This window comes from Choloepus didactylus, chromosome 27 (genome assembly GCF_015220235.1).
Source record: "Choloepus didactylus isolate mChoDid1 chromosome 27, mChoDid1.pri, whole genome shotgun sequence".
Classification (NCBI taxonomy): domain Eukaryota; kingdom Metazoa; phylum Chordata; class Mammalia; order Pilosa; family Megalonychidae; genus Choloepus; species Choloepus didactylus.
In genome coordinates this window covers 25,380,249-25,398,192 of record NC_051333.1, presented here as the reverse complement: position 1 = coordinate 25,398,192, position 17,944 = coordinate 25,380,249, and the positions used below count along the sequence as shown (strand labels likewise).

The window sequence follows — 17,944 nt, the reverse complement described above, 5'->3', positions numbered from 1 at the left end:
CTTGAGTTGTTTCCAAATTTCTGCTACTATAAATAGCAATCACAAACATCCTTACAGGTATCTCTCTGCATACATACACAATTATTTCCTGAGGATAATAAAGTGTTTCATTTGCTTTTCTAAAAAGAGTTTAATGACCAAGGTAACTGGAATAACTGCAGCTCCAACATCCCAACACAATCAGGCAAAAAAATCTAAGGAAGACCAGTAATCCTTCAGGGCTGCCATGGCTTCTTGGTTAAGTTAAGGCCTAACAACCCTAGGAAAGAAACTCTCAAAGACAGAGGCCTAACTGCTTCCACATCTCCATAGGCACAAAAGTCCTGCTCAAAAGAGCCCTGTCCAGTTGAAATCAGCTCTTACATGTCTGCTGTCTCATTGCTGTTTTAAAGTTCACATTTGTCCACAACATGGCATCAGTCCCCAAAAGTACCATTTCTCAAACTGTCTTACAGGCTCCTAAGGATTCTCAGGCATCTTCAAGTGCAACAAATTTTGTTCAAATGTTGTGTTTCCATCTTGATGGCAATCTACTTACAAGGTAAACACTTTCAGGCTCATCTGGATGAGCCACATTATTGCCACTCAATTTCAGGGACTGTATTCTTATGCTGAGAATCAAAATGGCACAAGATCACCACCCAAAGAAACTTTTAAGGCAAAGTTTCTCAAACGAGGGTCTGTGGACGCCCTCCCAGGGTTCCCTGATGTGAGTCAGTAAAGCTCTTCAGAGGACTCTTAGAGCTCTTAATAGACTCTAAGGGGCCCTACTGCTTTTCTCTCCTGCACAGCACCCAGGCCAGGCCCAGCACTCAGAAGAAATTAAGGCCACAGTTCTGGTCGGTACTGGGTCACTTCTTAGAGGTCAGTGCCAGGCCTTCCTTCCACACTTGGACCCTTCCCCAGAACAACGAGAATAAATTCTTTGCCTTTCATCTCATTGACAGAAACGACTATTCTGCGTCTGTAGAAAGCTCTCAGAGACCATCACGACCGACCCCACTCACAGTACAAACGGGAAAAGTCGGGACCACAGCTGGAAAGTGCTTAAGGCAAGTGCTAAAGGCAAGGTCACACGGCAAGTTAGCAGCAGAGTCGGAACTAGAACATGAGCCTTCTATCCCAAGTTCAGTGTCTCTGCGGCTCAGCAGCAGCTGCCTCGGCTGATCACTAGAGAACACCATAAGGGAGCCCACGGCCTCATTCCCCCATCCCCAGCCTCATCCCAGTCCCATTTCCGCCCTCTCCGTCCCAACTCCCTCGTGTTCTCTCCAGGTCTGTTGGCCTCACTCTACGCCGGGTCCTCACAAACACTGCACGTGCCCGAACTCCAAAGTTCCTGCTCCTGGCCTTCCCCAGCCTGCAAAAGCTGCGGGCTAAAAATGCCCACGAATCAGAAGCCACGCAAGGTCACTTCAGCAGGTGCGGAGCCTCTCCGGGCAGGGCTTGAAGTCGGCTACAGTCTCCTCCAAGGCGCATGCGCCACTCTAAGTCGGCGCGCGTCGCTGACGTCACACGTAGCGCCGTACACGAGCTCGGAGTACAGCAGAACCCGGATGTTACTGTCGGTAAGGCGTGCCGGGCAGCCTGGGGTGGAAGGAATTCTTCCGCTGTAAACTTTGACGAGACTGGCGACGGGTAGCCGCTGTTGCTGAAGAAAGTGGAAAGAAGGAAAAGAGTGAGCGACGCCCGAAGGAAACATCGTCAGCGCGTACCGGAAGCCGTCCGAGAATGAAGAGTAAGCGAAGTTGAGGGCCGCGAGATTTGGAGAGGGCTGGTGCTGGTGGGTGACATGGGTCCGGCCTACTTGTTGCCGCGGAGGCCGAAGTGAACTGCCACAGGAGCTCTCCTACCTTACGTAAAAAGAAAGTGAGGCCCCGAGTGCAGACTGGCCTGGTTCAGTCTCTAAGCCGGGGATTGATGTTCAGGCTGGAGGCTGGTTCTCCCCGAGGGCCGCGCAGTGATGTGAGGTGCGCGGGAGGGATCGAGGCCGTGTCCCGACCGGGGTGATGGTGGTCGAGGCCCTGCCCCTCCCTGCAACCTTGTTTTCCTTTCTGTAAGGTACTGATGAGGTGCCTGCCCAGCCCGCTGCTCTGTCTGTGAACGACCCTTGTCTGGTTTAAACTGCTGGGGGATTATGGTGTCCCTAATCCAACGCTTTGGGAGTCCAGCGGATAAGGGGTGTGCCAAGGAGGAGAGCAAGCACCCAGAGCAGTTAGAGGCAGGAAGTGTAGACACTGTTAATTAAGACTGGGTTTGGGATCAGGATTTGGAGTTCAGCTCTGCCGCTTCTTAATTATGTGGTCAAGTTAAGTGTCTCAGCTTTTTTGAGCTTCAGATTTCTCATGTGCATAATAAGAATAACAATTCCTTTAAAGGATTGTCTTGAATATGTGATGAGATAAAACAGCATGTGTAGCTTTTAATCAGTGCCTGGCGAGTAATGAGTGCTCGATAACCATTACTTGCATATTATTGAAGCAAAGGCTTCCAAATCTTCACCTGCTACAGTTGCGTTTCACTAGGCACCTCTGACAGGTGAAGCAAAGGGGGTCATTCCTGGGGTTCCAGGCCCTGCAAGTTGCCCTCCATATAGCAGGTTGTAATCCTCATTTTCCATCTGTGAGAACTAGACCTGGTATATAAAACCTGTAACCACCTTGGTTTGCTTGTACTCAAGGAAGCACTAGGCTCCACTGGGGTGTACAGAAAAGCACTAGGGAACTGGGAATTTATAGAGTAAATAGTGTGAGCCACATTTTCTAGTCATTTGGCCCCTAATCCAGGACTTTCTTATTGTATTGACATACTCTCCCCACAATCCCATAATTTCCTGTTTCAGACAAAATTAAGTAAGAAACAGGAATATGGAAATTTTAGAGGTTGAAACTACATTGTTCAATATATATTTTGAGTTTAAAGAAAGACCTACCGTATTCCATCAGTTTTAGGACACCGTCAGTTACGGTTCTACAGAGAAACAGAACCAGTATGTGTATATGTATATATATATATGTGTGTATATATATATATATATATACACATACACACAAACACACATATATATATAAAAGATTTATTTTAAGAAATTGCCTTACACTGTTGTGGGAGCTAGCAAATTTGGAATGTGTAGGGCAGGCTGGCAGGTGGAAATTCAGGCAAGAATTGACGTTGCCATCTTGAATCCAAAATCCATAAGGGAGGCTGTTAGGCTGGAAATTCATACAAGGGTGGTTGTATTCTTGAAGCAGAATTTCTTTCCATTTTCATAGTTGTTAAAATATGGAAAAAAAAATTTTGATCTTACGAACAACAAAATGTGGTTTTCCAGCGATCTGCATCCTGTACAGCAATATTACATAACTTTTAAATGAGTTACTTCGTTAGGCTTATGAAACAGCTACTCAAGTTTATATCTTGTGTTTTAAACTAGTACAACTCAAAATGTGATCTGCTGACCTGTGGTAGCATCAGGAAACTTGCTAGAAAATGCAGGAGCTGGAGGTTGGATCCAGGAATCTGCATTTTGATAAGATCCCCAGGGATGCGTACACACATTAAAGTGTTAATTAAATCCCACCCTTGGAACCTGTAGGATGGACATGCTGGAGGGCAGGATAAGAGGCATCCAGGAAAGCTCTGATGGCTCTGCTCTTCCTTGCCACCCGTCCTTCTCCCATGGCTGAAGAAGCTTAGTTATTGTCATAGTTTAAAAGGTCTTGGCTCTTCAATCAGGAAGGGGGAACAATAATGAAAGAAGAACAGATAAGCTGTCGTGGGTAAATTTAACATTCTGGGAATGCCCAGGAATGACTATGGTCTGTTAATTTCTGATGGGTATAGTAGGAACAAGTTCACAGAAATGTTGCTGTAATAAGTTACTTTCTTGGGATAGAGTAGGAACATGTTGGAAGTAAAGTAGTTATCTTAGGTTAGTTGTCTTTTTCTTACTCCCTTGTTATGGTCTCTTTGAAATGTTCTTTTATTGTATGTTTTTTTTTATTTTTTTCATACAGTTGATTTAAAAAAAAAAAAACGTCTTGGCTCCTATGGCCATACCCAACAGAAACTGATCATTTCGTGTTTATTTTTTTTTAATCCCCCAGGTGCGGTCTACCATGCCTTTTCTCAGAAGGAGGCAAAAGAGTTCGATGTTCAGGTCAGTGCTTGTCAGGAGGTGTGAGAGCAACAAGGGTGATGACAAAGATGGCTCAGTGGCGATGTTCTTTTCTGTATTTTACTCATCTTTCCAGTAGATATGCTGGGTTAATCAGATTCTGTTGTTCTGATGGCCTGTTTCCATACACTGGCTTCCTTTCCTCTTGTGCCAAAGTTCGATCAGCTGGGGCATCATGATCTTCTGTCATCTCCAACTGTGGGAGGGGACATAGGCCACATCCACCTGAAAGTTGCCCTGGTGCACACCATTGTTTGACCTTGTCACTGTGCCCCTGTCACTACTGAAGAGGGAAGGCAAATCACATTTCCTAAGTGGAATTTATAGATTGTATCTGGATGCTTCCAATATTCTTTGTCAGTTTGTCAAAAGCTCCATTTATGACTTATAGTGAGGGAGTTACCTTGGAGTCAAGATTTTGAATGAGCAATATACCTTTAATTGGCTTCTCCACAAAAGAGGGGCCACTGAGGTATTTAAAAGAATCAAATAAGTGTCCTCTCACAGTGTTGATAACAATGATAATGAATTCACTTTTAGTTAGCGTATGAAGGTACAAAGCTGAGGCAGGCATAGTTCCTTTCATCCTCGGACTACCTCATGAATTAGGCATGTTATATCTTTTCATCTCCCCTGTTCCCCATGAAGGGGGGGCTTTATTACTATTGACAGGTTAGCCTCAAAGTATTTACAGCCTGGTTAGTGCAAAAAGGGCCCAGAAAACAGCAAGACCTCGGTAGCAAGTACTCCATGGGGCTGTGGCAGACGAGGACAGGAAGTACACGCCAATTAATGAATAGACTGGTGGAAGTCCAACTGCTGAGGTCATGATATCGGGTTGTCTCCAAGAATTAATTACACCCCATATGAGAGTTATTTTACTCAAAAGTCCTTTGTAGGAGCCTGCTTCTTCATGATAATGTGGCACTCGGCTCTGTCTTGGAGAAAATGGGTGCATGGGCCTGAGATTCGCTTGACAGTTCCTTCTCCAAGCGATGCAGGAGCAGATCTCTTGGAGAGTAGCCATACTGTGTCTGCAGTGGTAGACACCTAAGTAAAGAGGAACTGTGATGTGGACCCAGTATCAAAATCCCTTTTCCTGAGGCTTGACCTCAACCCTGGAGCACCTGGTTTTGCTGTTTTCCGTTGCCTTAGGATCATTTTCCTCAGGGCCATAGCTTAGATGTACTCTAAGCTCACCTTCATCTGGTCATGACTGATGAAATATTGTCATATATTTCTCAAGTTTTCCTCCCTGCCAAGGAAGAGAAGGGTCTTTTGTCTAAAATGTAAAGTTTTTACATCCTCATTAGAATAACCTTAGAGAAGCAGGTTAGAAATTTGGATTTTGACACAGCTGTTTCCTGTGATAAAGGCAGTCTCGAATTGGCATTTCAGTGTTCCTTTCACATTCACATTGGGGTAGCAAACGCCTGGCAGATGAGAAGTTGTGGGAGCCTCAGTGGGTGGACAGATGGGTCAGTGAAGAGTGAAGGGAGTCATGGCTGCTGTTCCAGTGGCTCCAGGGGTGTGTGTGTGTGAGTGCTTGGGGTCCCCGGCTGCCCAGACCACGTCCATGAGCACCACACCCTCTCATCCCATGTAGCATCCAGGAACCCAGCGGGCTGAGGCCTTCGTCAAGGCCTTCCTGAAGCGCAGCATGCCCCACCTGAGCCAGGAGGCCCTCCAGGACCAGCTGCAACGCAAGGCGGTCGTCCTAGAGTACTTTGCTCACCGGAAGCGAAAGGAGAAGAAAAAGAAATCCAAAGGCCTTTCTGCCCGGCAGAGGAGGGAGCTGCGGCTCTTTGACATTAAGCCCGAGCAGCAGAGGTAAACCAGGCCTTTTCTGTGCCTTTCTGCCCATGGTGGCATCATCTCTTCTCCCCTGGGTATGGACTTGGGAAGCCCGGTGGAGAGGAAGCAGCCCCTGTTCCACTTAATCTAAAGGAGACGCTCCCTCTTCTGCCACAAGGGGGCAGCCTTCCTTTACCGATTGGTGCTGTGTCGGGGTTTGGCCTGGTGAGACTGAGGACTCGCATTGTTTGGCTTCTGTCCTAGCCTTAACTAATAAGACCAGTGCTATAAGTGAGGCAGTTGCCCATGGCAACCGGCTGTTTGTCTCTCAGCTTTCTTAGAAAAGAGGAGCTTATATTTCTTTATATATATCTATATCTTTGTGGTTTTTAATAGCACTGGACAGAATCACCCACTGGGGTTTTATTGCCAAAGAAAGATGCTGCCCACACATTTCGTAAGTTTCTGAAAAGCACGTGTTAAATCTGTGGGAGGACGTATTCCTCTCTCCGGCTGACACCCATCCCTCTTTGGCCACAGTTCCAAGTCCTGTCTTAGGACTGTGTGTAGGCTTTTGCTTAGAGATCTGTAGCCAACTAGACTCCCACTTTCCAGAAGACGGTGAAAGAGTGGCATTTTTTCGCTGGCCCCTTTAAGAGACCAGCTGGACTTTGGGTGGAGGGGTCTACAACTTGCCCTGGGTTTGCCGCACTGCTGGTCTCACAACCTTTGGGTTTGAGCTTGTGGTTGTCATTTCTACAACTGATGACTTCGTGTAAATGAATCCCTGAGGGATACTAGGGCAAGTGACAGTGGCCCCCTTTTCCCCTCCTCCTCTCCCCACCACTGGCTCACTGATCTTCCAGGTAAACTTAGTTACCAGGCATGAGACCCTGCATGACAATCGGCAGCTCCTGTTTGTGGAGAGCTTACTAGGTTCAGCTTTATATAACAGAAAACTTCAAGTAGCAAAGATTTAAACAAGATTAAAGTATATTTCTCTCTCACGGAAAGCCGTCCAGATGAACGCCATCCTGGGCTGCTGTGGCAGGGACCCAGGAACACAGACCTTGCTGCTCCACCTAGACGTCACCTCCTGCTCCGAAGTGTCTGCTTGAGTTCCCACTATCAGGGCTGCAGCCAACCAATAGGCAGGATAAAGGGGCAAAGAAGGGTGCTACCAGTGAGGAAACGGAAGTTCAGGGGGTAAGGATAGTTGACTTTGGTCAGGTCATGAGCCATAGGATGAGAATGTGCACCCAGTTCCCAGCAAGTCCCAGGGCAGGTTCTTGGTACTGCATCAAGCACTGTGCTGGTGAGAAACCCACCCTTTGAACACCCTGATCCCAAACTCAGGTTGCCTAATGTTTTTTCCTGGTTCTGACTTTTCTGCAGATATAGTCTTTTTTTGCCACTACACGAACTCTGGAAACAGTACATCCGGGACTTGTGCAATGGTCTCAAGCCAGACACGTGAGTTGAATTTCTGAAGCTTTGCCCTTTGGGGTCAAACTCAAGTCCACAATCATTGTAAATGCAGCCTTAGGAGCCAGCTGTGTGCATTGCCTTACTGCAGCAGTTTGTAGACCTGTTGACTTCTTTCAGAACTCTATTATGGCATAAAGTAAGGGATTCTGTTTGTCTCGTAGGCAGCCACAGATGATTCAGGCTAAGCTGTTAAAGGCAGATCTTCATGGTGCTATGATTTCAGGTAACTTCCCTCTAAGAGTACATGATAATTTAGGTCACTAAATGGCAATATTGCTCTTGTGTTCCAGAATTAGACATGTTCTGGATGGAGGTTAGAGCTAAATCCTTTATAATTCCTTGAGATGTCCCCGGTTCACCTGAATTGAGGGTCGGGGGTGATTCCAGCTGTCTGGCCAGTCCCAGCCACCTGTTGGTATCCCAGAGGGCACAGTGGCCCATGGCCTGGCATCTTGAACACAGAGTTCCTCTCATCCAGTCCTGTGGTTTCAAACGCAGTTGACCTTTCTCCTGAACTCCAGACTCAGATGTACATCCAGCTGTCCACTTGCATAAGCCTTGGATGTGCCATAGGCTACTCAAACTTTACATATCCAAAACAGAGCTCTTAGTCTCCCCCCAAAATCAATCTCTTCCCTGGTCTTCTCTGTCTCAGGTAATGATGCCACTGTGTAACCTAGTTGTTCAGGCCGGATAACTATGAGTCATCTGTGTTTCATCTTTCTTAACCCCTACCCCTGTCCATCAGCATGTCCTGGTCCCCAAGCCTAAGCCACCGTCATCTCCCTTGGATGTGGCAGCAGCTGCCTAACCCTCTGCCAACATCCCGTTCCACCCCCCACCAAACAGCCAGAGAGGGGCTTTTAAAACAGAAATCAAATCACATCCCTTCCCTGCTTAACACCTTCTGGCAATTTCCATCATATTGAATTCTGCCTCCTCGCTGCAGTCTGCCAATCCTCACTGATTTCACTGGATACTGGGTCTAACTATATAGGCTGTCTTTCTGTTTCTCTTACATCAGGCTTGGCCCTGCCTCAGGGCCTTTGTATTTGCTTGTTCCCTCTGTCTTGCATGTTCAGGGACTGGCTCCTCCCTGCTCTGAGGTCACTTCCCTGAGGGTCTGCTGCAGCTTAAGGAGACCCCCACCCTCCTTACCCTGCTTAGCCCTCCTAGTACCTGCACTAAAATTGTCTGTTGTTTGGCACACATTGTGCCTCACTTCTGCACCCCCTTACCCAGGCAGGGCTGGGCAGGTGGTCGATGCTCAGTGTTGTCTGTTGAATACAGTGACAGTGTTCGGGAGAGGTGAGGGCCTGTTGCCTGAGAGGGCAGCTCGCTCAATCACTGGCTGACAGGCAGCCATGTGGCCAGGCTCCCATTCTGGCTGGCAGGTCTTGGGAAGTGCAGGATGGACAGGTACTGATTCAGATCCTGCAGGTGAGACTTGGCCCTGTCAGAGCACCCAGACTGGAGGCCTTGTATTGCTGGCACAGTGCCTGACCGCCTGCTCCAGAGTCCTGCCCAGACCCCATGGCAGCAGACCCTCAAAAGGGCACTTTTATAAGAGGCAGCCCAGAGGCTGCGGAGGCTACAGGGCAAGGGATTGGGGACCAGAGCTCATCCAACTTGTCACTGCCCCACTGTGGGGCCTCCAACTCCCTCCTTCCCCCAGTGCTCCCCTTCTCCCTCTGCAAACTCGGGGATGGATCAGAGCCCCTAGCCACATAGGCCTGGCTGGGGCTCCCCGAAGATCACAGAGGCAAGAGCCCTGAACTTCCCTTTTCCTTTGCAGTCACAAAATCCAAATGCCCCTCTTATGTGGGTGTTACGGGAATCCTTCTCCAGGAAACAAAGCACGTTTTCAAAATTATCACCAAAGAAGACCGCCTAAAAGGTACGTCGTCACGTCTGAGATGATGTGGGTGGGGCCACCCTAGCTGCTCTGTCAACCCCATCCATATGACTCCAAAAAACTCAGTTCACAAATACTCCTATCTTCTGGAACCTACTGCCCCAGCATTCAAAGCCTTCATAGACCACCACCCCCACAACAACCCCCTTGTCCCTGTCCCCATGACTCTCCTTGAAGGTGTTTGTGAGCACAGCCGCTAATGACTAAGACCAGAAAGGCTGCATGGCTGTGCTTCAAGAGACCTGGGTCTGTCTGGTTCCTGGGTTTGGGACCATCGACCTGCCGAAAGACTGCTGCCTCCTAGAACTATATGGTCACACAGTTTACACTGGAGGAAATGAAAGTAGTGCCTGTGGCTGGAGGTCTGTGAGCCCCACCCTGGGTAGTAACACTTGGGGTTCCAAGGAAGTCAGGGCAGCTCAGCTCCCAGACGGCACTGTGGCAGAGCCAAGCCTGAGCCCGATCTTCCCCACAAACCTGAAGACTTCAAAACAGTTGTTGGAGATTTCTCTTGCTTTAGTTTTTGAGGTTGGCTTTTCTTTCTGTGTCTTTCCATTTCCCTGTATATTCTGTTCTCATCTTAAATCTCAGAAGGTAATATGCAAGTTTCCCCATTGAGCATAAAGCCAAGAGTGCATCTGAAAATTGTGTGGGAAGTCTTGTAATGGAAGTCTTTCTGGGAGTTTCTGGTTCTGGAAGTTCACAGCCTTTGACCCTGAAAACTTGATGTTGAGTTATATTTAAAACGGGAATAAATTGGCCTTATGGCAAAATAACCACCCGTAATCCTGGTGCTGCTGCCTTTTGTCAGTTTCCTCATTCCCTATTAGGTTTGTTTTTATTTTTTTAGTACAAGCATTTTAAAAATAATATTCTGCATAAAAGTGCACGTATTTCTAGGATTTTTTTCTCACCCTTTTCCTACTTCTTTTTCAGTTATTCCCAAGCTAAACTGTGTGTTTACTGTGGAAATTGATGACTTTATTTCCTACATCTACGGGAGCAAATTTCAGCTTCGGTCCAGTGAGCGGTCTGCGAAGAAGTTCAAAGCAAAGGGAACCATTGACTTGTGAACTCTCTGCTGACAATTGTAGGCACCCCAAAACCTCTCAGAAAAGAAATGGGTTAGGGATCCCCCCAGCCAGGAAAATCCTCAGTAAGGACATTTAATCAGATGGGAGGATCTTGACAGTATAATGAACGAGGACGTCAAGGAACAGAGGGCTGTAGAGACTTGGGGGTGGTTTTCATTTTGTAGTCACAGAGAGAGAAAGGACTTGCAGAAAGTACACCAGTGTCTGTGAATGGTGGGATTATTAGATTTCTATTGCTTTTTCCTACCTTTTTGTGTTGTCTGAATATCTTATAATGAATCAATTGTTATTATGTAATTGTTACATATGCACATATATATATATATATGCTTATATATATATATATATATATAAGCATAAACAGAGTCAAATAAAGGAAATATTCCTGCAGTTCTGCCAGGGTGGAGAGGAAGGGAACCTCCAAAATTGCACCTGGATTGTCTTTTTGGGGTTCCTTCTGCCCTATAAAACCTGCTCCAGGCACTGCATTTCAGTGGTGCGGTGCATTTTTGACACATTATTTTTTAATCATGCCTGCTATCTGACACTTTGACTTAAGTAAGGTTTACTTTTCTTTTTAGAAGAGTGGAAAAGGAGTGAATGGCTTGGTTGCTCAGTGACCTAGGGCCCGTTCACTCCAGGAATTGGGCTGGATGGACCACAGAGGCCCATCATTAGTTCTAGTTGTGCTTGTTAGTGACTGTTCCAGCACAGGTAGCTCAGGCCCTCGTCTGCTTTCTCCTTCCTGAGCCTGGTGGCCTCCAGCAGCAGGTAGAATAAAAAGAAAAGTGAGAAACTCCAACTCTTGCCGAGGTCTAGCACACCAGGAGCACCCAAGTCCCCAGTAATGGTACTTTATTGACATCATAGATCCATTTTTGTTGTTGAAAAGCTTGGCCTGTAAGGTCAGTAGGAGGGGCCCTTCTGTGACAGGCCCGAGGGCTGGAGTGAGATGGGGCGAGAGAGAGGCCTCGCAGTGTCTGGTATTAGAAAAGCCACCTGGGTCAGAAACACACTCAGCAGGACCTACTACCCCCAAAGCAATTATTTGCTGACCAACAAGTTGAGGACAGAAGCCCTCCTGGTGACAGATAGACAGCAAATCCTGGGCTTTTTCCTTCATGCCAGCAGAAGCAGCAGTGCCTGAGGCTTTGCTTCCTCAGTGTATCCCACTCAGATTCCACTGTAAAAAAAGTGCAGTGTGAGAAGGAAATGGTGAACAATGCCTTTCTGTATGACAGTAGAACTGAAAGACTAGTGTGGTGCCACCACGCCTCCCAGGGGCTCAGCGTGCACCAGAGTCTCCCAGGTCCCGGGGCCTGGCAGCTCCGGGCGGCTCAACCTGCTTGCTTCTGTGTGGTGGCCATTGCTCACCAAGAATGCTCTCGCCGGCCCAGCATACGGCTGCCCCTTCCTGTGGTGCAGAGCACACACAGGGCCAGGAAGACAGGGCCCAGTCCCAGCCTTAGCCTGTGACTGAACCTCTATGATGTTGCTATCCCCATTTTGCTACAAGGACATTCAGACTCAAAGTGCTTACTTGCCCAGGACCTCACTGCCTGAGAGGGTTGAGCTAGGGCTTTAAACAGATAGTCCGGCTCTGGAGCCCATGCTTTTAACCACCATGCTCCCACCTCATGGGAAGGGTGCGGGGATAAGGGAGACACTGTTATAAAGTGGGGGCTGTGGCCCGCTTATTAGCAGGCTTCCCACTAGGAGATCTCTGTTCAGTATAAACTGTTTTCTGTTCTTCCAGACATCTGAAAGTGTCACATTTGTAACAACATAGGTGTTTTAGCTTCCTAAACCAAACTTGTCTTACTCACGCCTCCTCAATGTGAAAGGTAGCCAATGTGTAAATATACAGTTGCTTTCCAGAAAAGTTGTTGATACCACTTGCCATGTGAAATAGGTTTTTCATTTGGTGCAGACTCAAGTTTCCGTGTGAGTTGCTGTTTCATTTGTGTATTCCTCTTTCCAAGGAGACTTGCAGGAGCACTCACCTGCCACCAAGCTGCTGCTGGGTATCCTACTTCTAGTAGGGGCCGTTCTCCCCATGGCCCTTCCACAGGGCTGCTGGGTGCTATGTCCCAAAGACCATGCCATCCTCCCAGGCAGAGCAGGAGTAGGAGGGGCCGGCAGGCAGGGCCCCAACTTCCAGTGAGCGTTCCTGACGAAGCTGGACTAACTGCTGCACAGAACAAGGCTCGAGGCCCCAGGGAGACGGGTCAGGGCTGGCCCTGGTGCATGGGCTGCAACACTTGGCTTGTTAGGGGGGCCGGGTTCTCTGCAATGCTTCTCCCATCCACACTTCCTGGGAACCCAGGCCCTAGCAGAGCTAGGGCCTTGGGCGTGTAAGCACACACAAAATTCAGCTAAATCAGTTTTCAGGCACCAGAGAATGTGCCAGAAAGACCCATATAATCAATGCATAAGGAGAGGCAGGAGGCTGCAGGGCCAGAAGCTATCAGCCACGGGGACCCTTTCCAGTTCCCCAAGGACAAGTGAGTGTGCAGGAGACGGCTGTCCTGCAGGGCCCATACAGGACAGGTCAGAGCCTTTCTGGGGAAGGACAAAGGACGAAGCACCTGCAGGGGAAAGCAAGGGAACAGCACAGAGTCTCATGGGTCATGGCCACTCATGCCCCCAGGACTCAGTATCCAGCCCCCATCTGCAGACACTGTCCAGCCCTTCACAAACCCTGCTCAGGCTTTACTGGGATCATTAGCCAGTTCAACCAGTCTGAATGCTGGTCCCTGAGCTGCAGGCCCACCCACCCCCGTTTACAGCTGAATTCCATGGGTTACTTATAGAGAAACTTAGGTCTAGAGCTGTTCCCTCCAGGGCGAGGAGCCCTGGGCTGGCCGAGTTTCATTTCTGCAAACAAGTGAACATCGTGAACATCTCCCCCCTCACCCTCCCACGGGGCTGGCGCAGTCTGGTTGGGAGAGAAAATGAACACAGATGGGGTAGTCAAGCTTCCTGGGGGAGGGGGCTTCCTCCAGGCATGTGAAGTCCTGGTCACGCCAGGAATCAGGTCAGGCCCGAAGGAGCCATCACAGGACTAGGAATCGGGAAGGGGAAGGCTTGTGCGGGCCAACCCGCTGGACAGTGGGAGGGGACTCGGGGCTGTAGCTGCCTGACGCCGTCCCCACTGATTGAGATGGGGAATGAAGGGGCAGAAATGGTGGAACTGCTAGAAAAGTCCTAATCCCTGGGGCAGGTGTGGAAGTCTGCTGATCCAGCCGCCGAGTCTTGGGGCCTCAGTGTCACTGCCTGTCAAGTGGGGCCTTTAGATCGAGGTTTCCCGAAGCAGGATCCTGGAACTGCGTGACTCGGGATCAGCAGGGGTGCACCTCAGACCTGCTGAGTCAGACTCGAGGTTGGGCCCAGACCCCAGCAGGTTCCTCCAGCCACTGATGTCTGAGGATGGCTGTGGTCCAGATGGTATCTGAAGTCTCTTCCAGCTCTCCCATCTGCCCTGTGATTCGAAGACTTGGAACTCTCGGGTTGACATTTTCTGGATGCTGGAAAAGATGATAAATTGACCATTCTCTTAGGTTCTGAAGAGTAAACATGAACATTCCCCCCAAAAGCCATAAATTATGGTAAAAAGCTCTTTCTGGACAATGGCTTTGGTTTTAATTTAGTTTGCATTTCTTAGCTATAATGTCTAATTAAGACATCTGTTAAATGTCTATAATATTAATTTAATAGAGGGGGTTCTAATAGAACTATATTGGAATTGTCCATTTAATTAACCTCATGGGCCTTTAATGGATGTCTTAAATAGACATCATTAACAAGAGTGCTAGACAAATTAAAATTAGAGTCAATAACATTCCTGGTAATTTTTCCTGAGCTGTGAAGGACGAGCTTTGCTAAGTAGACAGACAGGCGCAAGATGGGCTGCACGCTGAGTCAGCATCAGAGCCAGCATCCCCAGCAAGGGTCCAGAATCAATAAGGCCCAAGTGGGGCTCTGCCACTCAGTGCCCTGCTCAGCTTTGCCCAGAGAAGAACTGCTCTCAACCACAGGAGGCAGCTCTCGGGTCTACATCTGCCCCTTTGTACACCTTTTACAGGAAAAGCTTGCTGGTAGTCCCTGGCCCATTAGACCTAGCTTCAGGAGGAAGAGGGGGTGGGGAGGAAGATGGAGGCAATGGAGCCTCACACTGGGATTCTCACTAAAGCCAGATAAGTGCATGGATCAGGTGAGGTGGGATGGAGTAGGGTGGGGTGGATGGGAAAGATATTTCTCTCATCCCCACCACTCCACTGAACTGCTCTCACTTGGATGAACTGCATCTTTTCAAAGTTCAGTCCTCTGTCTTGATCACATTTGACAGCATAGTTGACAATTACCTCTTTCTTGACACTCCCCTGTTTCTCCTACCTCCCTGGCTGCTCCTCCTCAAAGTCCTTTGAGGATGACTCCTCCTCTTCCAAACTTCTAAATGTTGCACTGCCTCTGAGCTCTGTCTCTGGATTTTTTCTCTACCTTCCCTTCATTGCTGGTTTCAACCACAATTTCAAAACACTCAAGGTTCATATCACCAGCCGTAACTACCCCCCACCCCGACCTCCAGCACTGAATCTGTCACTTCGTTAATTGCCCGCCTCCCCTCGATTGGAGTGGGAGCTCCTAAGGACACGACCGTGTCTCCAGTGCTGCTGAAACCCCAGTGTCTAGCAGCACTGTCTGACCTGTCATAGGTACTCAGCGAATTCACGAGTGAGGGAAAAGAACTGCCCAGGTGACAGCTCCACGTGGACACGGGCTCAGCCTCCCAACTCCAGGTGGCCCAAACGTCCCTCCTGCAAAACTATTGACTTCCTCCACAAATCGGTCGCATCCCAGCGCTCCAGTTACTCAGGCTGGAAACCTGAAGTCCCCTTGGCTCCTCTCTCGCCTTCACGTTCCCCATCCAGTTTCTCAGGAAGACTACCGCCACTGCTTCCCACCCTTCTCCCCATCCCCCCTGCACCAACCCCCAGCCAGCCAGCCACCCTCCTCCCAACCACGGCCCCCTCGCTGCCTTCCTGCTCCCACGCTGGCCACTGTCACCGTCGGCCCACCACAGCCAAGGTGACCTTTGAGAAGCATGACTCAGACTGTCGTTCTTCTGCTTTAAAACCCACAAGTGACTTCCCTTAGAACTAAAGCCGGCTCCTCGCCAGGGACACACAGGCCCCCCCAGATCTGAGCTCAGCTTGTCCCCATCCCCCGTCAGCCTGCCGCCTGTGACTCTCGTACATCCCTCACGCTGCTGTCCCTGCCTCAGGGCCTTTGCTCCTGCCATTCCTTCTGCTCGGGACTTCTGCACGGCAGCCCCTCCTCTGTCTTCAGTTCTCCACAACTCAAATGTCTTCCTCCCCAAGAGGCCTCCCCACTCCCAGCTCTGCGGCCCCCGCCCCCACCAGCCCTCGCTCCCGCATTACCCCATCTTGGCTTTCCTGTAGCACCTAACCAGTGCCTAATGTGATTTCATCTGCTTGTTTATTGTCACTTTCTCCCACTGGAGTGCAAGCTCCATGAAGGTAGGGACTTTGCCTGTCTCGTCAGAACACTGCCTTGCACATAAGTGTTCAATAAATTTTTGTTGTCTGACCAGAAAAAAAAAAGTGAGTCAGGAATCTGTCCCGAATGGAGGGTGAGAGTTGGCACACACACCAGCCTCACACCGGCTGATGGCCCTTCCTGACCGACACCGGCGTGTGGCCCGCCCGCCCCAGAGAAGGCATGCCCTGAGCCTGCCTGCTACCCCCTCCTCACTGTCCATCTCACCCACTAGGTTGGGAGCCCCATGGTTTGGGAGACTCATTTGGAACTTGAAGATGGCTCTTTCCTCCCAAATTTAAAGGTCCATTGCCTGCCTGGCAGTGTTGGCTGCAGAATTTAAAGACTGCAGCCACGATCAAACGCCCTGTTATCCGGCTGCCTGAAGAATGTAACTGAGAGTGGCGGTCACTCACCCGGGCTTCCGAGGCTTACGGTTCTCACAGGCGGCCCCACAGCTGCTTGGGCCCCTTTCCAGGGTTCAGACAGCAGCAGCAGCTCCTTTCAGGCTCTGTTGAGTAAAAGGTTAGCGTGGCCCTAAATAATGAAGACGGAAGAGCTAGGGGCCCTGTCTTAGTTTCCTAGCTGCTAAAACAAATACTGTACAAAGGATTGGCTCAACAGTAGGAACTGACTGGCTCACAGTCTCAGGGGCCAGAAGGCTTGCTTCCTCCCAGTGAGTATCTTCTGCTGGCCAGCGATCTTTGGGGTTCCTTGGCTTTTCTGTCATGCAGCAAGGCACATGGCGGTGGCGTCTCCTTTCTCCTCCAGGTTCCAGTGACTCCCAGCTTCTGGCTGCTCCCACAGCTTCTCTTTCTGTGTCCAGTTTCCCTTGCTTGTAAGGACTTCAGCCGTCTTAGATTGAAGCCCAGCTCACCCCACCCCGGTTCGGTTCGGGCACACCTTCACTAATAACGTTTTCAAAGGTCTGTTCACAAACAGGTTCACACCCACAGGACCAGGGGTTGGGACCGGAACGCGCCTTTTGGTGGGGACAGGATTAAATCCCCAACAGGGCCCCTCGAGGGAGGGCAGCCTCAGGCTCCAGTCCTGAATCAGAGACCGAGCCAGGAAGCCCACCGGTTCTTTCCTTTCAGGCCCAAAGGCTCGTTTGCTCCGTGAAACCCAAGTAGCAACATTTCCCAAGCCTTCCTGGAAAACAAACTAAGGAGACCGCGTCTCCCGGGGCCCTGCCTGAACCTGCGAGCTGTGTCCCACCCCCCTTAGAAATAAACCCTCGGGATCTTGCTTGGTTTGAGCACAGTCATGGTTTCCCTCAGCCCCGAACCAACCAGGACCGATGGTCACCCTGCTTGGGCCGCAGCATCCTGGCTGCACTTCTGCCTCGTGCTTTTGCCCAGGACTGTCTCCCCCGTTCTGTGTCTGGCTGGCTCCTTTTATCTCCTGGCAGAGGAGCAGGCTAAAGCCGCTTCCTCAGAGAGGCCTCCAGACCACCCTAACCTGGTCAGCCCCACACCCTCTTCCAGTCCTGGGTAGCGCGTGCTGGTGCGGGGGGCGCTGACCTTCTCAGGAGGAGCCCGTATCAAGCCTGGCTGTGCATTAGAATCACCTGGGGAGTTAAAAGGCACAAACCAGGGGGAAATGCGGAGTGTTTGCGTTTCCAAAAATAAAGAAATTAAATATATATATAAATGCAGAGACTTCACCCAAAAATGAGCCCAGACTATCTGGGCATGGAGTTCTGGCATCTATGTTTCTTAATCGGGCAGAAAAATCTGGGTTCAGATTCCAGCTCAGACACTTCTGAGCTGTATGGCCTTGGGCGAGTCCCACGGCCCCTGGGAGGAAGTTTCCTCGTGGTGATCGGGGTATGTCTACACCACCTACGCTGCCTAAAGACGTCAGCACAGAGGGGCTCACTCCGGGCATGCTCTGACGTGGTGCTTTCTATGGCAG

General features: G+C 49.6%; 1 protein-coding gene across 2 annotated transcripts; it reads left to right on the top strand.

The window, feature by feature from the left end:
* Positions 1-1,549: 1,549 nt before the first annotated feature.
* On the top strand, positions 1,550-12,223 carry POP4 (POP4 homolog, ribonuclease P/MRP subunit). 2 transcript variants are annotated; one of them, XM_037820351.1, is made up of 7 exons: positions 1,550-1,738; positions 4,107-4,159; positions 5,784-6,007; positions 7,367-7,444; positions 7,621-7,682; positions 9,255-9,356; positions 10,311-12,223. In XM_037820351.1, the coding sequence occupies exons 1-7, from the start codon at positions 1,732-1,734 to the stop codon at positions 10,445-10,447; spliced, it is 663 nt and encodes a 220-aa protein (XP_037676279.1). In that variant the 5' UTR covers positions 1,550-1,731; the 3' UTR covers positions 10,448-12,223. The 2 variants fall into 2 exon arrangements, with proteins under 2 accessions (XP_037676279.1, XP_037676280.1); XM_037820352.1 differs by lacking the exon at positions 9,255-9,356.
* The last annotated feature ends 5,721 nt before the right edge of the window (positions 12,224-17,944 follow it).